At 43.9% G+C, this 27409-nt stretch overlaps 2 protein-coding genes across 12 annotated transcripts in view; one reads left to right on the top strand and one right to left on the bottom strand.

Moving 5' to 3' along the window:
- The window catches only part of DNAI3 (dynein axonemal intermediate chain 3), a 73986-nt gene that overhangs the window by 6960 nt on the left and 39617 nt on the right, over positions 1–27409 (top strand). For 2 of the 7 annotated variants that reach the window (XM_082227807.1, XM_082227810.1), the window contains exon 1: positions 13763–14988. The exons of 2 other annotated variants lie outside the window; for them this stretch is intronic. In XM_082227807.1, the coding sequence (XP_082083933.1) occupies positions 14974–14988 (15 nt within the window). In that variant the 5' untranslated portion in view covers positions 13763–14973. Of the gene's footprint in view, positions 1–9182; positions 9253–13762; positions 14989–27176; positions 27284–27409 lie in introns of those variants that run through there. 3 more of the 7 variants (XM_082227805.1, XM_082227808.1, XM_082227809.1) reach the window with 3 other exon arrangements.
- MCOLN3 (mucolipin TRP cation channel 3) lies at positions 1371–23842 on the bottom strand. 5 transcript variants are annotated; one of them, XM_082227916.1, is made up of 15 exons: positions 23631–23842; positions 22417–22536; positions 18828–19060; positions 15972–16139; positions 13055–13208; positions 12243–12327; positions 12062–12158; positions 10791–10890; positions 10376–10488; positions 10117–10266; positions 8834–8935; positions 8607–8729; positions 7579–7785; positions 5556–5686; positions 1371–3627 (listed from the first exon to the last, which is right to left on the bottom strand). In XM_082227916.1, the coding sequence occupies exons 3-15, from the start codon at positions 19056–19058 to the stop codon at positions 3621–3623; spliced, it is 1668 nt and encodes a 555-aa protein (XP_082084042.1). In that variant the 5' UTR covers positions 19059–19060; positions 22417–22536; positions 23631–23842; the 3' UTR covers positions 1371–3620. The 5 variants fall into 5 exon arrangements, with proteins under 5 accessions (XP_082084042.1, XP_082084040.1, XP_082084041.1 ...); XM_082227914.1 differs by lacking the exon at positions 22417–22536 and having other exon boundaries at positions 23622–23842; XM_082227915.1 differs by lacking the exon at positions 22417–22536 and having other exon boundaries at positions 23631–23841.

Below are 27409 nucleotides of genomic sequence, written 5' to 3'. Positions count from 1 at the left end.
CCCCCCATGCTACGCCACTGAGTGTATGTATGTGTGGGGTTTTGTGTCAGCGTCACTTGTGTGGGTTCTCTTACCATTCGCTTGTTGTATTTCCTGGTGGCAAGAGAGGTTGGTGGGTATCCTAGGGTGTCTTTGGTTGGCTGCAGTGAGATTTGTTTTTGTGTGAGTGGAGTGTGTATGTGTGTGCTTTTGGTTAGCTGGATTGATTTGTATGGTGCCGGCCGATTCTTCTTGTTGTCTTGTTGGGCTGTGTATGTGTGAAACAGGGACCTAACCTAACAATGTATGCAACGCTAATGTCTCAAAACAAATGAAACTGATCTGTAGAAAACACAACTTGAAAAAAGAGACAATGCACGTATTTTTGTAAACTAAGAAATCTTTAATAATAATAAAAATATTTAAAAATCAAAACAAAAAACACAAATGATGGTCTGTCAACAGCTAATAGCCATGATAGCCTAACAGAGCATTTCTGCTTGAAAGTAGAATGCATGGAGGCAAACAAATAGAGGTGCTGCATTTAATTCCTTGAACAGGGTTTGAAATTGTGTTGGTGCCTACAAGAGTAGAAAGGACTAACTTGCCCCAGAACATACAGGAAGTTAGCATGAGTTCATGTTGCCTCTTTGTAATGCCCGAGTAAGCCATTTCCTTCCATTCTCAAGGTCTTAGTTGGAGTAAATAACCTGTAAGATACCTTCTCACTCTGTAAGACTTCTATGACAAGCAGGATTCAGCAGGTGCCACTTTTCATGGTAGAAAAAGGCACATCTTTTTTTACTTTGTAAGAAAGTGAGCGAAAACAACCCTAAAATTGGCAGTGGTTAAGTGATACGTGATGAGGCTTAAGCTTGCCTGGAAGACATGACTTTGAAGTCTTGCTCCTTCATTCCAACCAATAGAGGTAGCTCTGCTTACTTAGTGATAAGATAAAAGTTCTATAGCCTTAAAAATCTAGTCAAAGGAGGAAGGTCATCAGGAGGCACCAAAAAGACAACAGAGAAGGCGGCTGCCTAATACTCTGCTGGAAGAAATTCCAGAGGCTAGGTGCCAGGATGCTTGAAACAGAAAAAAAAAAAATTCTGGACTTGCCCCCAAATAAAGAAATTCTGGTGCACAGTGACATTAAAAATAGAAACAATTGTTTTTGTTCACTGTTGCTGCTTTCTTTTGGTGGGCTGCAATCTGGATGGTAGGCATAAAGGATTTTAGTGGGAGGTGGAGCTAATCTTCTTTGTAATAATGCAACCCTGCAGTTTTATGATTCCACTTTCTTTTACCATTCTCTACAAACTTGGGTAGATCCATTTCAGCCAAACCGCAACGATAAATATTTTCCAAAATACAAGAAAGAAGCAAGGAGAAAGTGCAGGTTGAACAAAAATTTATTCTCAGTGTCAATATTAATTAATGTTCAAGTTAAATACTTAACCATAGCATCCTATAAAATGTGAACAAACAACACATAATGTTTTCCAAAGTTTGTACACAGTACATAAAAAGTCTTTCTGCTCATTCAGTAGTACTCTGTCATGATTGTTGCTTTTACATCTGAAATATTTAAAAGTCTAAAAATAGATTTCCTTTATTTTTTCACATTTGCTTTCTCAGTAAATATAATTTAGCAAATAAGGCATCTATAAAAGTTGGGTTCCACATAAAGGTTTTGGACCAGTGTTTAGCAGTTCTAACATCTAACACAAGTTGCAGAATTGTTTTAAGAGCTATATTTGGAGTAGTTCTATGTGCTTGCCCACTCTTACGTTATTGCAAATAGTCTGCACTTGTTTAATATAAAGGCTTGAAAAATTACACTATATTTGCAATGAAATGTGTTAGGGCTTTCCATTACTTAGTGTTCACATCTCTGACCACCTTGTTTTGTGTTAATGGATGTGAAACACAGGAATGTCCCTCCTTCTTTCCAGCGAGTGTCAATCCTGGTCTCTTTGTCCACTTAAATCAAAATAATGGCAGAGAACACCAGCCACTAAGACTTTGTTTACACCACACTGAAGAAACCTGAACATGTGTGTAGCAAATTAGAAAGATTTTTATGCGGTTTCATCAACTAAGTTGACCAAACTCCTTTTTCAGAAGGATGGAAATCCCATTTTCCAGCTACTGTTCCTGCTAAGTGCTAGGCGTTTGAGAGGAACTGCCTCCTTCCTGTGAGTGGGACCCTCCACGTGGGGCATCTGCCAGCAGAGATTAGGGACCTGTAGCCCTCCAGATGTTGCAGGACTATAACTGGAGGGCCACATGTTCTCCAGGCCTGCCATAAAAGGAGGCAAATTCTACCTGCATGATTTCTCGCGGAGTGTATAATACTCTGCCTTGCCAACCCGGTTTGCTAGTTCTCACTGTCATTGGTTTAATCTTTTCTGTCTAGCCAAAGACTACAGCAGTTTCCACTGATATTAGAAGATTTAAAGGGGAGAGCTTTTTTTGTACCTAACACAGAACTTTCTATAGGCTGGATAATACCCAGGCTGTCCATCGTGGAGCAGTTTTTTCTGCTCTGTTGTCTGAAACAGCACATGCTTGAGACACCAAATTTGCAGATGCGTTAAATATAAGAACTACTTTCTGCGCGCGCGCGCGCACACACACACACACACGGACCTGCTGGGTCACACAGTGCCATAGACCAAGTGTAGAGAAAGCTTGAATTGTAATTCTTGTGCTTTGCAGTTATATTTTTAGCATGATTTTTTCACTTTTAATACCATGTAAACTCTTAATTCTTCTAAATATATTTTCTTTCTTATTTAATTATGCTTCTTTGTCTGGGGCAGGAAATGCCAATATGTCGCCCTCTCGTCAGCCCCAGCAAGCATAGCTGGGGATGGCAGCAAACATGGGTCGGGGATGGTTGGAGGTCTAGTTCATCCGGAGATCACCATGGTGGCTACCTCTGGCCTAGAGTCTTTCCATTCAACTCATCCAAGCAACTTCTTGTTTAATGCACTAAGACGCTGAGCTACATCTAAATATTGGGTACTTTTCAATGAGGTTTTTATCAGACCGAAGCCCAGTGCTATTTTTCTAGAAAAAGAGGTGCCAGAACTCACCATGAACACCTCCCTCGTTCTCACAGAATGACAACAGCACCCACATGAGGGGTGCTGGAACTGAGTTCCTTTGAGTTCCCTCTGAAGAAAGGCCCTCCTGAAGCCCATTAGGTTTTTACAAGTTTTGATATTCTCTGCACCCTCACTTTGGCCCTGACCCATTGGCAGCATCAAGAAGGCCACTGCCTCAACTTGCAATGCAGATGTGTACACAGAACTAAAACAAACAAAGCAGTTTTGAAAAACACCTAGTGTCCTTAATCATTAGTGGACAGTATTCACACATGGTGCCTGTAGGACTATGATAGTAATATACCTATATTCAACAATGCTTCTAAACCCAGGCAATTCTGCTTTGATTTTTGCTGAAGTTCTAATGAATGCACTAGGAAGCAATTAAAGTTAGCTAATCTTGCAAGGACCTTCGTGGGTGTTACGTGCCTTGTGTACAGGAATTTTCTCTTTGATGGTTCAGTTAAGTATCTGTAATGAGAGCGCCGTCCAGGAATCTCCGAATATATTCAAGAATTCTTGCTATTCTCATTAAGACCTTGAAAGGGGGGGGGGTGGAATCAAGATTAGTTCCTTGGAACACAACTAATGGAACAACTAAAACTATAGCATAGTTACCTGGAAATAAAGTCTCAGTGAACTCAATGTTTATTTCTAAGTTAACTTGCTGTAGGGTTGTACTACTATAATTGAATTGATTGTGCATATAAGCAGTTTCGGCTGAGCTTGGTGTGCTCAAAACACTGTATCATTTGGTTTCATGAAGCAATACTTCTTGTTTTGTGCGAAAGACATTATGTGTACTGCATTTTACGGGCAAGATCACATTTCCAGTTCCTGCCAAAAGAGTGCAGTGGTACATGCTGTGGCCCATTCTCATGGCCCTGCATTAAAACCCTTCCCACAACATTTTTCTTCTTAATGCATCGTCTGGATGCCTCATGAACATGCCTTAAGTTTGGGGTCATCAATGTGGTGTCCTCCACTCCTTTCTTTTGATACCTGCCAATCCCAATTTTTGGATTTTTAAAAATTTACCTCAGGCTACCTTGCTGGAAAGTTCAGATTTCCAGTGGCACCCCCTTTCCCCTTTGTTTCCCCCCTGGATGCCTCTTGGGCCCACACAGGCCCAGAGATATTCAAAGAGCATGAAGCAGGCAGGGCGATTTGCTGCCCTGTTTGTTGGCAGCCCCAGTTGCCTTTGAAATGGGGGTGAGGAGTGAAATGTTGTTGTGCTGTAACTCCCAACATCCTTGAACTATTGACCAGCACCGGGGGGAGGGCAACCTGCCACACAGGGCATATTTCCCCATTCACATCCCCATACCTCATTCCGGGCCTGCATACACTTATGCAAGTGGGAGACTTTCGCTTTCCAGAGAATCCTATCCTGCCCAATGGTTAATTTTTTGCTACTCTCAGATATGCTGCTTCAATGCAAATCTGTGTGAATATAGGTATAAATGACTATGGAGCATGTGTTACGCATTGCTAGCTAAACCTGGTGTCGTTTGGAGCTGCCCAAAGCACATTTCTGGATGGTTTTTAAATCCCCAGGCCCTTATAGCTACACTAAATCTGCCCTGGGGGGGATCACATTTAAAAACATATCAGGCAAATGCAGTAGTTCAGGCATAGGCAAACTTGGTCCTGCAGATGTTTGGGGACTACAACTCCCATCATCCCTAGCTTAACAGAACCAGTGGTCAGGGATGATGGGAGTTGTAGTCCCAAAACATCCGTAGGGCTGAGTTTGCCTGTGCCTGAAGAAGTCTGTATTCAAATAGAACTAAGTGCATCTTGCAGAGGGTGTATAATATAGAGTGGCTCGATGCTTATTTTGGAATATAGAGTAATACAGGCACTCCCCCCACCTCCATATGTTTGACTCATGCATGACTACGCATACACGCAGCACCAGGAAATAATTCAATTCATACCCAGAAATGGTAGGAGAGAGTGTGAAAGTCCCTGTGGCTCACAGAGACATCCTCCCCAGAGCCCAAAGAGTACATCAGTGTGGGTGGAGGAAGCTATGAAAAGACAGACAGCACAGTGGGCTTTGTTTACGCTGCTTAGCCTCCCCAGCTAGCAGCTGGCATGCCGGGGAGTGCAGCAGCAGAAGCTGTTTTCCTGCAAGCCCCCCAGCCTCCTGCTGACACCAGAGCTTCAATTCTAGTTGTGGATATTTTTGGATACAGTATTTTTATGGATTGAAGAGAGAGCGGCAGGGAGGGCTTTTAGAGGGTGCTCCCCATTTCACGCAGGTTCATTTATGTGTGTGGGGCCCCGGAACGTAAGTGGGAGTTGCCTGTATAAACTTCAGTTCTGTAATCTGGCAGCTGCCAAACTGGAAACTGTAGCAACCAGTTCAGTTTGCCTAATCGGGGTGGAGCAGAGAGCACAAGCTAGCAGTGATACTTTCTGGAAACAACTCTCCACATGGGTTTGCATTTAGTTACTAACCTTTTACAGCAGCAGAAGATTGTTACAGGGCCTTCGTCTTCTAACCTGTACCTCCCAGAGTTTGGTAGATCTTTGCACTGTGCTACGAATGCACGGAGCTCTGTCTCTGGAAAGCCTTCTTGCTGGTAGTGCTTTAAAAAAAAAAGTGTTGTTGTTAGCACCAATGCGCGGAATCTCAAACAAACCACTGTACACAAATCAATGGAGAGATGTAATTTTAATTGTTATTGAGCATACCATTTCACCTGTTGTTTTTTTAAAAAGGGGGGTTTGGAGTGCTGTGGGTGGACTTGCTGGGTAGAAAAATTGGGCTAGGGGAGAAGGATAAAGTGGTTTATTTTATTATAAAACATTTTTATATACCTGTCATGTAAACGTGCAAAATGCACTTTCTTCAAATCCATGGGAGGAAAATCGTATTCTTGCTAATGCTTTCCCACCTCCCCGCAAAACTCCAAAAACAGGCTAGAGATTAGGGCAGCACATGCACAGTGCCTTGATGCTTGCCTAAAAAAATCTGCCGGTACTAATTCTCAGCTGCAGACTCCAAGGTCTTTCTTTATAGGGAGGCAACGTCTGATGCAGATAGATGCTGGAGATGTAATGCTGAAAATGCATTGCATATGATGCAGGTGTGTCCAGCGATATTTTCCTTTGGGTCTGAAGTTACTGTTGGCATTGATTTTGTCCTGGAGAAATCTTAGATATTTGCAATGTCCACATACTTTTAAATTATATTCCCGTGGTATGGGAACCAACAGCAGGACAACAAAAGTGTATTTAGCAAAACCTTGTCGTTGCTGGGATTTAAGATTTCAAGCTTTTGGGAAACTCAAAATCTACTATGCAATTCTCCAAGTATCTCACTGCAATTGTTGCATTGGAATGTATTCCCTATAAACATTGAATTCATTTGGATATCTATTGGGACGTTTGGATGGCATAGAAACATATATGTTTAAACTGAGGCAGATTTATTTGGTGGCCCTTGACTGCTTTATGTGAGTTGGTGTTTTCTTCTACATCTTCCCTTTTTCTTTCTCAACTCCAACGCTAGCAGATGAGGATTTGTATTTAAGTATTTACATTTTAAAATGGCAAGTTTAATTAATAAAGAAAAGAAATACAAATTCTCAGCTGATAAAGAGCTGGAGAAGTCTGAAGTGAAACAGGTGGCCTGCCATCTACTTCCCTTCAAACCTAGAGCCTAAAGTGGAAAAGAACAGGGCTCCTTCCTTCCACAAGAGACCAGCTGCAACCTTTTTGCTGAAACAAGATGTTTTGGCTCAAGCAGCCAGACCCCAGCAGTTGTCCCCAGGGGTGGCCCTCTCTATAGCAGTGCACCCCAATCCAATTAAGGAAGAAGTTTCTTAATAACTGGGGAGTAGGAGAAAAACATTAACATTGGTTCCCTACAAGGAAATAATAATAAACAATATTTTATTTATACCCCACCCATCTGACTCTGTTTCCCCAGCCACTCTGGGTGGCTCCCAACAGAATATTAAAAACACGATAAAACATCAGACATTAAAAACTTCCCAAACAGGGCTGCCTTCAGATGTCTTCTAAAAGTCAGATAGTTGTTTATTTCCTTGACATCTGCTGGAAGGGCGTTCCACAGGGTGGGCGCTACTACCGAGAAGGCCCTTTGCCTGGTACCCTGTAGCTTCACTTCTCACTGAGAGGGAACTGCCAGAAGGCCCTTGAAGCTGGACCTCAGCGTCCAGGCAGAACGATGGGAGTGGAGATGCTCCTTCAAGTATACTGGGCTGAGGCCGTTTAGGGCTTTAAAGGTCAGCACCAACACTTTGAATTGTGCTCGGAAACCTACTGGGAGCCAACGTAGGTCTTTCAGGACTAGCGTTATATGGCCGCTCCCCGTCATCAGTCTAGCTGCCACATTCTGGATTAATTGTAGTTTCTGAGTCACCTTCAAAGGTAGCCCCACGTAGAGCGCATTGCAGTAGTCCAAGAGGGAGGTAACTGGAACATGCATCAATCTGGAAAGGTTCACACATACCTTAACTGTTTCATAGGTGTCTGTAATAAGGGCAATGAAGAGACTCAGAACCATGTAGATAAAAAGGCTAATGAAAGAGTAGAGGTAGATCCGACTGAACAGCCAAACCAAGTAGCTTTTCTGCTGCATCTTTGCAAAAGTAGCAAACATGTCATCTCCGTTTATCAACGAAAAGAGACACTCGGAAACCATGTTCAAGGAACGGAACTGGAAGAGAGGAACCAGAACAAAACAAAAAAGATAGGTGTTTGTTTTTGACAGATCAGTGAAGCAAGTTCAAACAAACATGTTATATACCTTACTGGGGGGGGGGTCCCTGCCACACATAGTGTACAGTATAAATACAGTGGTAGCTCGGGTTACAGACGCTTCAGGTTACAGACTCCACTAACCCAGAAATAGTACCTCAAGTTAAGAATTTTGCTTCAGGATGAGAACAGAAATCGCACGGTGGTGGTGGTGCGGCGACAGCAGGAGGCCCCATTAGCTAAAGTGGTACCTCAGGTTAAGAACAGTTTCAGGTTAAGAACGGACCTCCGGAAAGAATTAAGTTCTTAACCCGATGTACCACTATAGTAGATCATTTGGACAGTACTTAAATACTATCTCCGTATACAGGGCCATACATAGGAATGGACAGGCAAAATTGGAGTCCCAATCAGAGGTAAACTGGGTGTTGTGGGCATAATCTAATTTTGTGCAGACTGCCACTTGTGTAACAGAACTCCTCTCCTTTTCCGGTGTGCCTCCAAAATATGTTACCAAGAGTCTTCCAACTCTTCGCAGCAGATTCTGAGGCTGCACACAAGGCTGCAGGGGAGAGGAGAGGACAGTGAAGTCTTGTTGCACAAGCTGAATGCGATTCTTCTTCTGCACAGACAGCTTTGGAAATTACTGCCCTAAATAAAATCCACGAGTGACTTTTTTCATCTCCCTCAGTAGCTATGGTTTTTTATGGGGCAGAAGGAGCTAAATAAATTTATATGCAAGGCTTAAACGAACAAACAAAAACCCCTAGATTGCAATACCTTGACGTGATATGGGCCCAGCACAATCCAGCCGCAGAAACAGTAGCCCAGATAAATCATAGCAGCACAACAGCAAAATCGGATAACGTTGGGCAAAGCCGCACGTAGTGTCAAAATAAGCAGCTGCAGAAAACAAAACAAAAATCAAAACAATCCAGTATTGCCAATCAGACTTCAGCCCTGCATTCAGTACAGCTAGATAGCAACAGGTCCTAGGTAATCCTTACATTGTACTTCTGGAAGAAGCCTAGGTAGCGAATCACTCCAAGCCAGACGAGCATCGTGGAGGTTCCCAAGAGGATGCTGCAGACATCGTAGCTGGTTAGACTCTGTACGAAACAGAATTTTGGAACGTTATTAGCTGTTTAGTATAACTACCCAGATTAGGTATAATAGCATTGAATCTTAGTAGCATTATGGTGGTGATTGGGAGGATGGGAGCAAGGTAGATCTGGATCACAACCTGCCTCCTTATCAAACACCTGTCTTGGTGAGATGTAGCATTTGATAAGATATGTGGACTGCATTTTGTACAAGCTGTCCTAGATAAAACCCTCTCTATTCCCTTTAAGACAGGAGGCACCCCAGATCTGCCAGACAAAAATCAGGGGAAAACATCAACTACTTTTGCAGCAATAGCAGACAGGTAAGGCCATTCTTTTTCTGAGGGGTGTCACTATTTCCCAGGTGAACAAGGAGCCTCCAGAGACTCATGGTGCACCGGAGAGATGAGTAGAGCTGCTTCTAGATCAGGGTTTCCCAGCTGGTTTTTTTTTTGGACTACAACTCCCATCATCCCTAGCAAGCAGGACCAGTGGTCAGGGATGATGGGAACTGTAGTCCAAAAACAGCTGGAGACCCAAGTTTGGGAAACCCTGTTTTAGATGAAATTAGTATTTGGAAAGTGGTGTGTATTAGAACATTTATTTAATATATATGCACAACTGACGATATTCCTCCACGTGCCCAGAGATGCTTCCGGCTCCCACTTCATACCTTAAACTATGGAACTCGCTCCTACAGGAGCCAGCAATGGCCTCCAAGTTGGATGGCTTTAAAAGTGGATGAGACAAATTCATGGAGGAGAGGGCTATCAATGGCTACTTGCTATGACATCTGCCTCCATAGTTATAGAAGCAGCAATGCTTTTGAATACCATTTGCTAGAATCAGCAGGAGGGGGGAATAACGCTCTGCCCCAATCCCGCTTATGGGTTTTGTACAGGCATCTGATCAGCCTCAATGTAAGAACAGGGTGCTGGTCTTGATGGGTCCTGATCTAGCAGCATCTTTATCATCACAACATGAATGGGGAGAAAAGCAGGCAAAAAATATTTAGGCAGCAATCCCTAGACCTACAAAGCTGGGAGTATGCCCCATTGAACTTAAGACTTATTTCTGAACTGGCATGTATAGGATTGCTGCTAACCGAGGATGCCAAGATACTAGAGGCCAGTTGAAGAGCAGAGGAAACATTTGTTTCCTGTTCAGCATACAAGCCTGCTACCTACCTTAGCCTGTATCTCCATCTTCAGCGTAGAACCAATTAGGGTTAGAACATCACTAACTATGATCATGATATACCAGCCATTCACAAATTCCATCTGATCCGTGAAAGAGACTTCTTTCTTATAGTGTTGTTGGAAGAAAGATACAAATTCCTGAGAGAGGGGACACAGACATAGAGAAAAAAGGGGAGGAATTGTATTATATGAGACGCTGCAAACGACAATACACTGGGAAGTGCCGTCTGGCAAACCCTAAACTCACCCTCTGCAGACGAACTCCTTTAATCACAGATCGTGTGCAGAGAACCAGGGATGCTAGGCATGTCAATATGACAAAGGCGTCAAAGATCATCATGTAGTGCGTGTTCTTCTGTACTGGAAGAGAAAGTGAGAAGTCTATTTCCTATTAGGAGACTTGTCCTCAATGGAGATGATGTTTCTATTTTTCGTTAATATTTGGATCATGGTGCAATTTGGGTTGGCCAAGCAATTCTACTAGTCAAAGTTTTCAGCGAACTTGAGGGAACATGCTCATGAATATGAAACCTTCAAGGAAACAGTCAAAGCTGATCCTCTCCCACCTGTTGCACTGATTGAATTTGCATTTTTTTAAAGACCTGGGCATTAGATGCAAAGAAGATGAGACAAAAAACCTTGAATGTGAGGTTTTTACTTACGTGATCCAGAAACATGCCAGTCTTTACATTCTTTGATGGCAATATCATTGTCTAGGCTAATTTTGATTCTTCCACTGTGTGCTTTGTTATCAAAGACTATCTGTGGGGTCAGAGACAAGAAAGCAGTTATCTATTTAGAGAGAAAGCTCTGAAGCCATATATCACACTGACGAGGCATTAAGACAGACTGGATCTGACAAACATTCTTCTAGCAAGACACATCAGATTGAAACGTCTTACGATTCCCAATTGTTTGCTGAAAAGAAAGAACATCTGGTGTCTGCCAGATGCTGTTTGATTATAGCTCCTGTTGGCCCCAGCTAACACGGCTAATGGTCGGAAATGATGGGAGATGGACCACGTCTGGAGAGTGCCACCTTGGCTATTCCTGGTTTAGCTATAACTGCTGCACCATGACAGCCAAAATTATATTCTTGAAAACAGGCCTGGAGTTGGCACCTGGAATCCTTGGGCAGCTGGCAATGCCCACAACGGATGATTGACCCGGAATCTTCTTTTTCAAAAATCTCTTATGTGCTTCAGTTGGCACCAGGCAACTAGGCTTGGAAGCCACCATTTTAATTTCCCACAGTGCCTTGGCAAAAACTCAGCTCAGGGATAGTGGGAGGAATTAAAATAGCAGCTCATTGGCTAGCACTGATTGGAGTGCTGCTGCCCAACACCACCAAGTTGGCCTGCCAGGACCCAACATATAAGTGGTTACCCCCCCCCCAGCACTTCTGCAAGGATGCCCTTAGCACACTGATGAAATCTTTGAAGTCAAAATGGCTGAACTGCCTCAAGGAAAATGGGGCTTTGGTACTCCGCACATCTCCTCAACTCCTCAATATCTCCCTTGGCTATTATCACTTTGTCCATGTCTCATCCTCCATATCCTCCACCGGCAAAATCCAAGTTGTAATGGAAAAAGAAACATGAATTTATACTTCATAAAATGGATATCCCTGGAGCGCAAGTCCATACACTTTATCTATGTTCCATATGCTTTAATATTGTTTAATAAGTATTTGGAAATGGTGAACCAAACTATTGATGTTAAAATAACAGAAATGATCCCTGCCACATCTGGTGCCCCTTGCGATGGATAGCTTCAGCCCCATGATTTGCTAGGCCCTTTCTGCCTTGCACATCTTCTTGAGGCTTTGATGGGCTCCTGGGTTCACATCACCCCTTCTCCAACCCGCCCTTTGGAAAAACTGGCTGGGGCCGTACAGCAAATGGGAACAATTGAACCTGAAGCCTGTACTTACTGTCAGAGTGAAATCATAGCAATCTGGTAGTTCGTGATGACGAACCGTCTGGAGATTGATAGCCTTCAGTTTGAACGTGAGCTGCAGAGTCACGAGTCTAGAAGAAGAGTTTGGGGATTTTATTTCACCATTACCAACAACAACATGCGAGCGCACCAGCCACTCAGGACTCCCGCCTCACCTATGGAAGTCTAGAGTGAAGTTGAAAACGTTCTTCCCCAGTGTCCTGTTTTCCAAAGGCAGCATGGGTTCCACATAAAAGCATTCTGTGAGGAAAAGACAAGACAGATTTTGTGGGAAGTACGCAGCATCTCGCAAGGCAAAGAAGAGTCTAGAACAGTGTTTCCCAAACTTGGGTCCCCAGCTGTTTTGTGACTACAAATCCCATCCTCCTTAGCTAGCAAGACCAGTGGTCAGGGATGATGGGAACTGTAGTCCAAAAGCAGCTGGAAACCCAGGTTTGGGAAGATCCTGCTGTCCACAAGGGTAGGCATGTTTGATTTGACATGCATTGGGAAGCTCTCCCTTTGATTACGTTACCCACCGTGTAACTTTTTCTCCCTGCACCGTGCCCCAGGAGAAGGGAGAAGGAAGTGGTGGTTGTGATCTTGGTATATAGCCACCCACAACTTCATTGGGCAGTTAAGGATAAGCCCCTCAATGTCAGGACTGCCGACATCTGTTTTTCAAATGTGGGGCAATGCTGAATCAATGTGAAATGGGCTCTTATTTCAGAATGAAACCAGTTTCTCAATAAATAAATAAATAAAAACCAGGGGAAAATGGATCTAGATTATGTATGTGGACTATATAGAGGGGGGAGGAAACCAAGTACTTTTGCCTCCATTGATTCTAGAATGGGATGGTGTGTGTGCAAACCTCAAGAGTAACAGTTGGTATTGCATATGAGTGATGACAGGAAATTGACCTCTCCCCCCCCCACCCCCTTCTCTCTCTCAAATACAAGTCTTGAGTAATAAAAATATATATTACCAGTTTCAATTTCTGGATCAATATCAAAAGTGTCATTTCCAGGACAGATGGTTCCTCGCTTGTAGAAGTATTGGCATATGGCCATAGGTGTCTCTTCGGCTCCTCTCTTCTCGTAGGCGTGATTTCCAACAGATATGGTACGCAGCTGTAAATACTAACCCAAAACTGACAGATGGTTAATGGACCCGTATGAACCTGCCTGACAATCAAGAGAAAGCTCAGATGACTCTCTCTCCATCCTGTTGATGCACAATATCAGATAAGCAGCTACCAGAGGCAGGATCATCCCAGTGGTGGTTCCAAATGTGTGTGGAACGTCCTCCCTTTGGAGATATTCTGGTCCCCTCTCTTGGTTTTTAGGCAAATGGATCTGATGAACTGGAGTCTAAGCCTACAAAAGCTTATGCCATAATAACATTGAGGTGCCACAAGACTCTTTGTTGGTGTTGCTGCAGCAGACCAGCACAGATCACCTCTCTGGAAATATTATTTAAAATACCTTCGTTTCAACATGCTTTTAATGTTTAATTTTAAATGTGCAGCTTTGAATGCATTTTATGTTATTGGCTGCATTAGGTTTTTGTAACTGTAATTACAAAAGAACATTTTCTATTGTCTTTGGTGTTTATTCATTTTGTAAACTTCTGATTTCTAGAAATAAGTCATCCTCTTGTAAGGTCAAGGGAGCATCTGAGGGCATCCAGATAAATATAGTGTTGTTCTCTGAGCTATGTTTGGTTTCACTGGGTTTAGTTAAATTTGTATGGACAAAGTCGAGATTGGAATCTGCATTTTATTGAGCTTCTGTTTGCCTGCTTCCCATAAATAAGGGAAGAACAAGGAATTAGGACAAAGATGAGCAGTTTCTTTGCCCTTTAAGGATTTTTCACGGGGAGTTTCACAAGAGAAACCCAAATAGTTGAAAACCAGCAAGTGACTACAATTGTCCTCACAAAAACCACACTAAGGCATGCACCAATTTGAATGAGACTGTATCTACAGGCTCTTGAACTATGGTAGTTTATCAGTGGGAAGGAGTTTCTGGAATTCTGATTTGGGAATTGAGTTTGGCCCGTGAAGATGATGTTATCTATTAACTATTACTATGCTCAGACGCTGAAGACAAATAACAGGGGTTAGCCTGCCTGTGACCCTGCAGAAATACTACAGAGCTGGCCCTATCATTAGGCAGGATGAAGTGATTGCCACAGACAGCTGGTTTGGGTTTCTTGAAAGGCCAGAAAATGGTTAGGTATTTAATAATTCTTGGATTTTTACAGCCAGAAACAAAGAGGAGCACTTTGGGGGTGGGTTGCCTCAAGAGCCAAAATAACTTGACTGGCCTTATGTATTCTGCACCAGGATTGGCAGTGTTTGCTACTCTACCTCAGGCAGTACAGACTCTTGGGCCACATGGAAACAAGATGGGTTACGAGGAAATCCTTATATTGTTAGCCTTGCCAAATGGGTAGGTAGCCAGACAAGGATGGAAGCAGGTTCCACATCTTAGCTCCCAAATGTTGCAGTGAGAAAATGGTTTTCAAGCTGCTATCAAAACAAGTACATGTCCCAGATTTGGGCTCAAGTAGACTTCTTCACGTAAGCCAGAGGTGGGGGACTGGATCAATCTGTCAGGCGGGTTCCTTCATCTTGACACACCCATCCATGAACTAAGCTTAACAGGTGGGTGGGGCCAGTCACCTGACATCACGTGGCCCATTTTTAGCCTGCATGGTTTGAAATCAAACTCTGAGGGGCAAAACATTCTGCAATGCATAGACATTCATCTGACTGTCAGCACCTGAGAAGCCTTGTGCAATATGTTTTTCAGGGACCACGGATCAGCCATTATCTGCCCTACACCATACAGCTGACCCAAGTCCTTTTTAGCCATTATCACTTGAGGAGTCAACACTGGTATGGCAGATCTGCAGGTACATTCTTTTGGCCTCACTCTCTGTAACCATGCAAACTAGGTGAGAGTCCCTACTTCTTTATGGAATGTGCAAGACACCTCTGCATGATTTTGCTGAAAACAAAGCAAAAAGCTGAATGAGTCATGCAGCTCTGGGGCAGGGCTAAAGGTCTCCCTTGTCAGACAACAGCACAAAGATGGAGGAACCTGTGGCGCTCTAGATGTTGCTGGGCTCCCAACGCCCATCATCCCTGACCATTAAGCTCTGCTGGCTGAAGATGAAGGGAGCTAGAGTCCAAGAACACGGGGAGAACTAACAAGTTCCCCATTCCCTGCAGAAGCACCTGAAAATAGTTTTGTGTTGAATAATTTTGTTGTACAATTCTGTCTGTACAGAAAGTCTGTATAGTCAGTGTAGTGTTGGACAAGGAACAGGGAGACCCAGGTTCAAATCTCTAATCTATAAAGCTTGGGTGACCTTGGGCCACTCAACCCAGCTTGTCTCACAGTTTTGTTTTGAGGGTAATGTATGAAAAGAACCTTGTACTATGTCAGTCTTGAGCTCCTTCAAGTAAAAGGTGGGGAAAAGGTGAAATAAATAAATAATAATAATATTTTTATTTATTTATACCCCACCCTCCCCGGCCAGAGCCGGGCTCAGGGCGGCTAACGCCAGTAAAATTACAATAAAAACATAACCCAATTTATTAAAATATGGGTTAAAATACAATTTAAAATGCAGCCTCATTTTAATAGTAGCCCATAGATCAAAACCATAAGGGGAGGGAAACATAAGGGTCAGACTGAGTCCAAACCAAAGGCCAGGCGGAACAGCTCCGTCTTGCAGGCCCTGCGGAAAGATGTCAAATCCTGCAGGGCCCTAGTCTCTCGTGACAGAGCATTCCACCTACTCGCGGCCAGGCACCCTTGTAGAATAACCCCAGCTGCTATATTTATTGTATTGTAAATTGCTTCTAGAAGGCTCGTAGGAAGTGAAGTTACCTGATTTATTGCGAAATAGATCTGATCATAGACATCCATCTGCGTATAAACTGCATAGGTGTCATCCAGTCTGTCCGTGTAGCCTTTCAGGAAGAGATGTTTAAAAGCCACTGTGTTCTCCTCTTTAAATTCCACTACCATTTGGTTGCTTAACCCAAACACTACCAGCTGAAGGCAACCGCACACAAAAAGAAAAAGAAAGAAAAGAGAGCAAAAGTTGTTGTTTTTTATATTCCAAATAATTTCAGCTGGTTAAAAGCTGCACATTTCTACACAGCTCATTTCCCTGCTGCATGGACAACTATGGCTAAGACCATATTTGTATTTATCAAATTTATATCCCACCCTTCGTCCCGAAAGATCCCAGGGTAGCAAACACATGCCTGTAATTTAAAATAAAAACGTATTTTAAAACAGTGAAAAACATCCTTTTAAAAAATGAAACGCAATAAAACATGTACCGTATTTTTCACTCTATAAGACGCACCAGACCATAAGACGCACCTAGTTTTTGGAGGAGGAAAACAAGAAAAAAATATATTCTGAATCTCAGAAGCCAGAAAAACGAGGGATCACTGCGCAGCAAAAGCAGCGATCCCTCTTGCTGTTCTGGCTTCTGGGATAGCTGTGCAGCCTGCATTCGCTCCATAAGACACACACACATTTCCCCTTACTTTTTAGGAGAGAAAAAGTGAGTCTTATAGAGCAAAAAATATGGTAACCAATGATGTGTCTGGATAGGCCCGTTGAAAACATTTTCAGCAGGCATCTAAAATAATACAATTATGGTACTTTACCATAAACTTGGGATGCGGGTGGCGCTGTGGGTTAAACTACAGAGCCTAGGGCTTGCCGATCAGAAGGTCGGCGGTTCAAATCCCCACGACGGGGTGAGCTCCCGTTGCTCGGTCCCTGCTCCTGCCAACCTAGCAGTTCGAAAGCGCGTCAAAGTGCAAGCAGATAAATAGGGACCACTCTGGCGGGAAGGTAAACGCCATTTCCGTGCGCTGCTCTGGTTTGCCAGAAGTGGCTTAATCATGCTGGCCTCATGACCTGGAAGCTGTACGCCGGCTCCCTTGGCCAATAAAGCAAGATGAGCGCCGCAACCCCAGAATCATCCGTGACTGGACCTAATAGTCAGGGGTCCCTTTACCTTTACCATAAACTTACAGTGGTGCCCCGCAAGACGAATGCCTCGCAAGACGAAAAACTCGCTAGATGAAAGAGTTTTCCATTTTTTGAGTCGTTCCGCAAGACGAATTTCCCTATGGGCTTGCTTCACAAGACGAAACGTCTTGCGAGTTCTTGCGAGTTTGTTTCCTTTTTCTTAAAGCCGCTAAGCCGTTAATAGCCGCTAAGCCACTAATAGCCGCTAAGCCGCTAATAGCCACTAAGCCGCTAATAGCCGTGCTTCGCAAGACGAAAAAACCGCAAGACGAAGAGACTCGCGGAACGGATTAATTTCGTCTTGCGAGGCACCACTGTATAAGGGCTGAGTTCAGAAATGCAACCTTATTATTCTCTTCAGTTCTTAATATGATTTGGCAAAGAAAAAGTTGGTAAGGTAGAAGTATACTCTCCATTTACTGGGTGTATCCCTCCCTGGCTCCAATCTGTTGTTGGGCCTTGAATGCAAGCAGTGGATTTCCTGCAAATTTAACCTTCCCATCTCTCACTCTCTATTTGCACAGAGCTTATTATCTGGGATCTGCAAAGGTGAAGACAGTGCAATGGCTATAAAACTGACTCTAAATATATGTCAGCTGAAGGCGCTTTGCAGCCTGAGACAAAGGACAGTATGACACCCCCTCCCCTTTCCATGTGCAGAAGCTGACTGGCCTGGAGGTTGGATTTTACTCCCAACACTGTTGTGGAGGGGTCAATTTTGCAACCAAAAATATAACCATTGGTGGCAATACAGGCTACGTACACGCCATATATTTTAAAGCACATGGCTTCCCCCAAAGAATCCTGAGAACTGCAGTTTGTTGAGGGTGCTGGGAATCGTAACTCTCTGAAGATACAGTCCCTAGGATTCTGTGAGGGGAAAATGTATGGTGTATAGTTGTATACTGTCCACCATGCTTGACGCAGCAAGCCAGATTAGGAGGCCCAGAGTAGGTCATGCGACAACAAAAGGAAGTGTCTAGATCATGGTTTATCAAACTTGGGTCTCCATCTGTTTTTAGACTACACTTCCCATCATCACTGACCACTGGTCCTGCTAGCTAGGGATGATGGACATTGTAGTCCAAAAGCAGCTGGAGACCCAAGTTTGGGAAACCCTGATCTAGAGGGCTCCGAAAGAACTGGGGGTAGCTCCCACCTCTCACTTTGCTTAGTGGCATAGCTGGGTGTTTATCGGTCCTCCAATATCAGAGGAGTTTATTTTTCTCCCAAACTTTCATAATGTGAAACACTGAAGCCATTTCCCTTTTATTTCAAGTTTTGACATTTTCCATTAGTATTAAAAATACAGTGGTACCTCTGGTTGTGAACGGGATCCGTTCCGGAGCCCTGTTCGCAACCTGAAAGGAATGCAACCCACATCTATGCATGCGTGGGTTGCGATTCGCCGCTTCTGCACATGATGCCATTTTGCGCATCTGCACATGCGCAAGCGGTGAAACCCAGAAGTAACCCTTTCCGGTACTTCCGGGTCACCGCAGGACACATCCTGAAAAGACGTAACCTGAACCGAACGTAACAAGAGGGATGGCTGTGGCTCCGGAAATGTATTTCTCAAATGAGTATCTCAATTCAGTATCAATAGCCTCTTGTGGTCACATCCAAGCAACATAAGATGGTTTTGGGGATTTCTAAAAGGCAACTTGCAGCTTTCCCATTGTCTCTCACCTGGATAGTGACCATGGCAATTTTCAGAAGTTGTATCCCAAGTTTCCAAGGCTTCCTTCCCCGGGCCCAGAATTTTTCACAGGGGTTCATGAAGAAAAATTTAAGTTTCCTTCTCAGCTGATCTTCCAGAAGCAACTCCTGACACATTGAAGGGCGCCTCTTGTAGCTGTAGACGTTTTCATCATCATGGGAACTGCAGCTGCTTACAACCACCACTTCAGAGTTTTCCATTGCTGGAACGTGCAACCCAGTGATTAAACCAAAGAGACATTAGCAAGCTCAGAATGACTAACAGAAAATATTATACTTGTGGTTAGGAGCATCTCTGCTATATGAGCTGGACTATCATCTCCATGAAGGAATCAGACAATCATAGAATTGTAGAGTTGGGAGGGATCTTTGAGGGTCATCTGGCCCAACCGCCTGAGGCAGTGGTTCTCAAAGGGTGTGGCAGGTGAGGATGGTGTGGCAGGAAGATTCAAGGACCATCAAAGAAACTTTTAAACATTTTGGTGTAGCATTGAATCAGAATTTTACTTTATTTTTTAATTTGCAGAATCTGGACAGATACATTTTCAAAATGAGAGTGAGATCATCAAATGATATTGAGGATAATCCTCGTTAGCATTAGATATTCTGCTGCAGTTCTCCACAACATGTTGTTGTGAAGAGAGATTTTAAACTCTTGACAAATATGAAAAATCAGAAGAGAGAAAGCCTTCTTTGTGTTAATGAGGAGATGAGAGTTTGTTTGTCTCAAATTAGACCTAATATAAATGAGATTACCCGGCAAAAGCAAGCTCATGCCTCTCTCATTCAGTTTGAATACGTACATAAGGTACATATGTAAGAGGCTCGTTTATAATTATATTTTGGGAATGGTCGCATGTTCTTATGTAGCTGCATTGTTTTTATACTTTCTGGATGTCCCATGATCATATTATAAAGTAGTTGTGTTCTATGTTATATATCAAACACTGCCAGGAGTTGGTTTCTTTTTGTTTTCCAAAGTATTTCTTATCAATAGAAAGATTTGGTGTGGCACGAGCAAATTTTTGTTCTGAAACTGTGCCCCAGAGAAGAAAGAACCACTTTGAGAACCACTGCCCTTAGGAGTGGCAGTTTACAGCCCAGACGTGTACAGTGTAAAACAGAAACCAGATATATACACTCATCCCAAGGACCAGCCAACCCATATGATCAGGCTTATTAGGTCATCAGCTAAGCACAGCAGGGAAGGGTGAATTAGTTAAGAGTACAGAAAAACTAATTCACACACAGTTCCCATGCTTCACTCACAGAAAGCACTATTTTTAGAGATGAGCAATGGAGGCATTTTCCATAAACGCAGTATTTCCACATCTTGATTTTTTTTTTCTGGTTTTCCTACTAGAGTTTGGATATAATAGAAGACAGATTTCTTAAAAAATAAAAAAGCTATGCAAAAAAACACACCCTTGCATATAAATTCTTAATTGGAACTTATCTGTATTTCTTGTAATATGGGTCATCAGATCAAAGTGTTCTTTTTTACCAACATACAATTCCAAGATATGGATTGACTAAATCAGCAACCCTGCGGTTCCCCAGGCATTTGTTGTGCTCCAGTTTCCATCAACTTCAGCCAGCTTAGACAATCATCAGAGAATGCTAGGAGTTGTAGTCCAGCAACATCTGGAAGCCTCAGGTTCCCATCCTTTCACTCGGGGTTTCCCAAACGTGGGTCTCCAGCTGTTTTTGGACTACAAATGCCATCATCCCTAGCTAACAGGAATAGTGGTCAGGGATGATGGGAACTGTAGTCCAAAAACAACTGGAGACCCAAGTTTGGGAAACTTCGCTTTCACTAAATACAAATCGGTGTCAAGATAATTACAGTGGTGCCCCGCAAGACGAATGCCTCGCAAGACGGAAAGCTCGCTAGACAAAAGAGTTTTCCGTTTTGGAGGTGCTTCGCAAAACAAATTTCCTATGGGCTTGCTTCGCAAGATGACAATGTCTTGCGAGTTCCTGCTGGTTTTTTCCCTCCCCCCTTTTTCTAAGCCGCTAAGCCGCTTATCGGCTGATCCGATCAGCAGATAAGCCGCTAATAGCACTAATCCGCTAATCCGTCAATGGGCTTGCTTCGCAAGACGAAAAAACCGCTAGACGAAGAGAATCACAGAACGGATTCTTTTCGTCTTGCGAGGCACCACTGTATTTGCAGAATGCTGATTCTTTAAAAGTGAGGAAACTAAAGGGAAAGCCTCTCTTTACCCCTGAGTTTTAAATACTAACTTATTTCTGTGACCAGCAATGAGGCTGTCAAACAGGAAGCCTGGTGCCTTCCGGATATTGTTAAGGCTAGGGTGGCCTGTAGTCAGGGATGAAGAAAGTTTCCATCCAGCAATTTCTGGATGGGCACAGGTTCCCCAACTCTGTAGTAAAGGGAAGGAAGGTACTTGGAAATCTTAGTTGCAACTGTGCAGCTGCTTTAGATTTGCGGTCCCCAGAAAGTAGATTACATCTGGCCAATGGAGAACATCCCCTTTGCTCTACTTGTTACACAAATGCCGTAGAAGTGCTTACAGCTTGACCGATGACATTGCTTCTAGTTCTCTTGCCCCTATCTCTTGCAAATGGTATGTGAATTATTTAGTGTTTTACCTGCAGCAGTGACCAAAATATGCCAAGAGCCTACAAGCAGGGTGCAGTGCATTCATTTAAGAACAGGTATAGTTCAATCCGTATGTATGCTTAGAAGTAAATCTGATGGTGCTTTTCCCAAAGGAAATGCACATTGGATGACGGCTTTCAGCAGGGAAGTATTCCCACTAGGGGCCTTAACTTTCAAGTAAACATACATATAATCAAGTTGTGAAAAACATCACAAAACGCTGACCTGATCTCTTTGGGTCATTTAGGCTACAATTCTATACACATTTACCTGAGAGAGTATGTTCCATTAAACCCAACAGGACTTACTTCTGAGTAGACATGTATAGGGTTACTGTAATTGCCATTATAGAAAACAAAAACAGCTCAATTTTTGGAAGAAGAAAATCCTGCACATGTGAGATAGCAGCTGCTAATCTACAAAGTAGTGACTTTGATTCACTTTTTGCCAAACCAGGGTCCGTAACTACGGACAAATGCAGCAAATTTCTGCACTAGATAGAAGTCCGTAATTTAGCTCTTTAAAAATATGTTAACATGCAATCTGGGCTTGAAAAAACCCACAAGGCTGGCTATGCAGCTGATAAGTGCCAACGTATGTCAACTCTCTTGTCTCCCTCACACACCAATTGATGGAAACAAGGGCATTGCAAGAGTGGCACACATTTACACAGGAATTGATGTTCTGTTCATTTTCACGGCTGATAGCATGACAAGATACGCAGCATGGATACATGCGAAAAATTGCTAGCTAACAGGAGCATCACACAGCGTCCCTAATGTATCCATAAATGACTGCAATTAAAATTGCCAAATGCGCTGATCAGGAACATTTTCATGTCCAAAGTTTCCACATTTTGTGTTACCGTTTAAATGAGAAACTTTGTCACGGCCACATGGGTAAAATCATCAGGCATTCGGAATGATTACTCACATTTCTGCAAGGTTACTGGATATACCCATATCAAAGTCCCACATCTACTGATCTAGAGATTGTAGGTGGAGACAACAAAAGCATGTTTCTGTTGACTTCCTCTTCACCATCCCAGCCTCTCTTAGGAAGGAAGCAAGGAAATCAATGGGGCATATTCCCAGGTAAGTGTGGTCAGGATTGCAACCAAACTTTCAAGTATAAGTCATTGTACAGATTAATCAAATTGGTTTTGATCAGATATGTGATTAAATCTGCATAAGCTTACATGACTAAAGAATAGTTTTGAAACAAGGAAAAAAGCCTGGGTATAAATTATCCAAAATCCATGAATAAAACAAATTGATACTTAACTTTCATTTTTAATTGTCCATTTAATAGGGGTCTCCTTTCAGTCAATTGCAAGATGCTGAATCCAATATATTAACCAGTTAAAGGTTGCAGCCCCATCTATTTACAGTGCCACCCCTCAGCCCTGAAAATCTGACCAAGCAGGCTATGCCTCTGAACATGCACAAAGTGCCTTTCCCTCTACCAATGAGTTCCCTCCGAAGCACTGGAGAAGAGAAGCAAGGATCCCTGGGGGCATCCTAGTAAGCACCTTCCATTTCACAGAATTGGAAGGGACCCCAAGGGTCATCTAGTCCAACCCCCTGCGAAGCAGGAATCTCAAGGAAAGCATCCATTTCGATATACCAACTGATCATGGGAAAGAGATTCATTTAAAGAAAATAATCATCCTTGTGCGCGTCCACCTGCCTGTCTGATGCTCAGCTCCAAAATCCAGCATCTTTGAAGAAGGGCCACAAAACGAAGGGGGGAAGGTCTGTCTCCTTCTCTCCCCCCTGCCCCCACCCCGCTTATATGACCTCCGCGGGATCTTCAACCAGGAGGAGAGCCTTTCCTTGCCTCGGAGAGAAAGCAGGAGCGCCCGGACTGACCTTTGGAGGGACGGCGAGAGAAGCAGCGCATCGGGGCGCCTAAGCCTACCGCGCCTCTCCCTTCCATGCGCTCCCCCCATCCGTGAGCCAGCCTCTCCGGGCGACTTACTCATTGAGGCGGCCCCGAGCGCTTACGGACGCCGCCGGCTGAACGCGACACCACCCGGGACGCCGAGAGAGAGAGAGAGAGACCTGCTCGCGCCCGGGCGCAAAGCGACACCTGATGCCCGCGGAGAGGGCAACGCGCCGCCACCGCCGCTCGCTCACCTGCCCTACCTGCCGGGGAAGGGCGCGCGCATCGCCAGGAGGAGGAGGAGGAGGCGGCCGGCGCCTCAAGGGGAGTCCGCTTTCATCCCTGCTGCCGCGGAGGAGGAGGAGGAGGAGGAGGGGAGCGTCCTCCTCAGCAGGAGGCGGGAGGGCGGCCACTCACTCCGAGCTGGTGCCGGCGAAGCTGCCCGGGCGCAGGAACTGCGGTGGCGAAGGCGGCGCAGGAGGAGGACGCGCCACGTGACTGGCGAAGCGCGCTCCTGCAGCAGCAGCAGCAGTTTGGGCCTCCGCCTCCCGCAGGGGAAGATAGCCAGTGTGAGCACAAACTAGACCAGAAATGCCGCCTTACTTACCTCCCTACAGCAGCAGCAGCAGCAGCAGAGGTCCAAGTTGAGACACACACACACACACAAATATTTGAAGGCCCTGGGTCCCCCAAAGTTAATGGGCATTGCCCAGTGTGAAATTTAAGTATAACCAAAAAAAATTAAGGGGAAAAACTGGGTGTACATTTCCAAGTGTTTTGTGTTGTGTAGGCTCCTAGGACTCCTTCCTGGATCACCGCCTTGACGTGGCGAAGGGGCTTGAATAACTCAGAGAAGCTATGAGCTATGCCGTGCAGGGCCACCCAAGATGGACAGGTCATAGTGGAGAGTTTTGACCAAACGTGATCCACCTGGAGCAGGAACCGGCAAGCCGCTCCAATATCCCTGCCAAGAAAACTCCATGGACAAAGACAGCAGGCATATAAAAGTTATGACGCTGGAAGATGAGTCCCTCAGGTCGGAAGGCGTCCAACATGTTACTGAGGAAGAGCGGACAGGTGGGTGGGAGAGAGGAAATTTATAGCACCCTGGGAATACACCCATCCTTGCAGAATGTGAGCTGCATTTACTATTGTAGACGAATTAAAAGGTACTTCCAGCAAGTATCGAGAGTCAATACTTTAATAATAGGCCTCTGGGAGAAGGGAGTGCCACAATGGTTGCTCAGCTAAAAATAACTTTCTAAATCCCTTTTGCTGTTTGAACTTGTTGTACTGATGTCATAAGGACACTCTAGTGGTGGAGGAAATGAGGGAAGGCAGTATCTGCGGTATACATAGTGCCTAATAGACCAAGATCTGCCCCTTCTTGAACGGTGCCCAGGGGGTAATAGGTGGTCACATGCTGGAACAAAGGCATAGTGTCCCCTGTGACCTGTCTGGGTGAGGTGGCAAGCCCTGGATAGCTCGATTGGTTAGAGAGTGGTGCTAATAACGCCAAGGTTGCATGTTCAATCCCCATATGGGACAATTGCATTGCAGGAGATTAGACTAGAGTCAGATGATCCTCAGGGTCCCTTCCAACTCTGCAGTTCTGTGAATGAAACATATTATAGCTATGGAGCTTCCATATCGAGTTATCAAGGGCATCCCCTCGTGTTCTGCATTAAAGCAGTCAAGCCACATAAACCCCAGGTTTTAGATTATGACTGGATAGCATTACACACTTGCACTTTTCTCATAGGATACGGGCTATGGAATGCATATCTGGCCATCACTGCCATCTGAGCTACTTCCAGGCACACCTGCAGACCCAGAAGTAGCAAACTTGGGAGCATCCAAATCCTGTCTCTTCATGTACAGTGTGAGAGTCAGTGTGGTGTAGTGGTTAAGAGCGGTGGACTCGTAATCTGGTGAACCGGGTTCGCGTCTCCACTCCTCCACATGCAGCTGCTGGGTGACCTTGGGCCAGTCATACTTCTGTGAAGTCTCTCAGCCCCACTCACCTCACAGAGTGTTTGTTGTGGGGGAATAAGGGAAAGGAGAATGTTAGCCGCTTTGAGACTCCTTCAGGTAGTGATAAAGCAGGATATCCAATCCAAACTCTTCTTCTTCTACACACAATGATTCTTATGACCTCTATTCAGCTTTAGTTATCTCACCTACAGCTGCTGTCCCACCATGGCCAGATTTATTGTTAAGCTCATAATGCGCAGTATATTTCCACCTCATAATTATTAAAATCCCAGTGGAATCCAAGGGATTGGGACAAGAATTCCACAGGGCAGAAAGTGTGATTTCAAGAGGACTGAAACCTCTACACTTTGTAGTTTAGAAATTAAGCACAAGATGAATAAGTACACAAAACTTCCTATAGTTCTTGCTTTCTACCCAGGAAATTCGGATGTGGTTAGAGTTATTGAATAGTGAAGGAAAGGCTCTCTACACAGTCTGTATTGGCATTACCGTTAATGTATCAATGTATACAATGTATACATTGATACAATTAATGTATCAATGCAGTATAGCTTTAGGGAAATTTTTAATGTAAATCTTATTTTTCTTTTTTTTGCTGTAGGTTATTGCATTACCCATTACAATCAACTTAGAAATTCAAGATCAGTCTCACTGGTACCAAGATGTTGAGATTCATTCATTTTATTCGTCATAGCCACTGTTTTAAAAGATGGTGACCAAATGATAAGATTAGAAGTATAACCCAAAATAAGTATCAACCTGGGCACCTTGGAAATTGTTTTTGTTATTAAAAAGTTTCTGGAAATACATTGGTGTCATAAAGATGTCTGGAGATGCATGGTTTTTTAAAAAGATGTTGCACAGTCTTTGTGAAAACATTTTATGTAACAGCAATTTTGTCAGTTGTTCCTCCTTCTCTCTCCCTCCCTCTCACCACCAAAGGAACACAAGTGAACAACACAAACAACGCTGACACCAAACTCTACATACATTAAACATAATAGAAACACCGCCACCCGACCCCACCCCCATCCATCTTCCCTCTTTCCACCCCCTTTCTTTTTTCTTTTCTTTTTTTCTTCTTCCCCTAATACCTCAACAAATGAAACGGATTTGTAAAAATGTTACATAAAAAAAAAATACGAGGCATTACACTTACTTCTGTAAAACAAGAAAATCCTTAATAAAATATTTTTAAAAAAGAAAGAAAAGAAAACTGCATGCAAGTTTAGTTCCTGAATCTTTAATGAAATCTCCTTTTCGGTCACAAAGTAACAATTATAGGGAGCAAGTTCTTGCTAGGGGAGAGCTGCTCTGAATAGCTCCCTTTGACTGCATCTCCGCAGATGTAATCCAAATAACGCTCAAGTATAATTAAGCTCTTGAAAGTTATTAGATGAGCAAGTCAACCACAGACGCGAAGGCATATTTTGCTGCAGTGAGCCAGCTGCCTTCTCTTGTTTTCCCAATGGCTCACCGCGTTTTATCTTTCGGAATAAAATTGGAAATAAAATACAAACGGTTCAAGGAAAGAAGAAAAAAAAACCTGCAAGCTGAAAAGTGGACGTTTGGTACTTCAAAGGAAGCGCCAACAACGAGCGCCAATGAATCGCACCCCAAAGCCTGCGCAAAAAGAAAACTACAATTCCCCCTCCTCTTTCCACCTGTGGCTGCGAGAAGGCCAAAGCAAGTGCATGCTGGGAGTTGTAGTCCTCTCGGTGTTTCCCAGCGCCGTTTGTAGAAGCGTCCAATGGCTCTTTCCTCCAGGAGGGGCGGGTTAAGCCCGTCGAATGCTTATTGGCTCTTGCAACTGCCAGTCTTTAATAGCAACTGTTGATCATAGCAACTGAACGACGCCTGCTGTAGGAAGGCGGCATTCAGATTGGGAAGCGGACGGAGGGTGGGGGACGCTGCAAAGCAGGTAAGGAGCGGAGAGGGACGAGGGCAGTGCAACTCCGGGCGGGGGGACAGGTGCGTTGGGGCATCCCAAGTCTCCCATGGAGCCAGCTAGGTCGCTGACCGGGAGCTTGCAGGTTGCAGCCAGAGT

This window comes from Podarcis vaucheri (genome assembly GCF_965113315.1).
Source record: "Podarcis vaucheri genome assembly, chromosome: 6".
NCBI classification, from domain to species: domain Eukaryota; kingdom Metazoa; phylum Chordata; class Lepidosauria; order Squamata; family Lacertidae; genus Podarcis; species Podarcis vaucheri.
This window is presented reverse-complemented; position numbering and strand designations above follow the sequence as displayed.

Excerpts from the sequence above, each read along its gene's own strand:
- MCOLN3 (XM_082227913.1), bottom strand. Across the intron at positions 8,730-8,833 it reads GCTTCTTCCAGAAGTACAAT|CTGCTTATTTTGACACTACG; the intron begins GTAAGGATTACC and ends TGTTTTCTGCAG. Across the intron at positions 7,786-8,606 it reads TGGGCCCATATCACGTCAAG|TTCCGTTCCTTGAACATGGT; the intron begins GTATTGCAATCT and ends CCTCTCTTCCAG.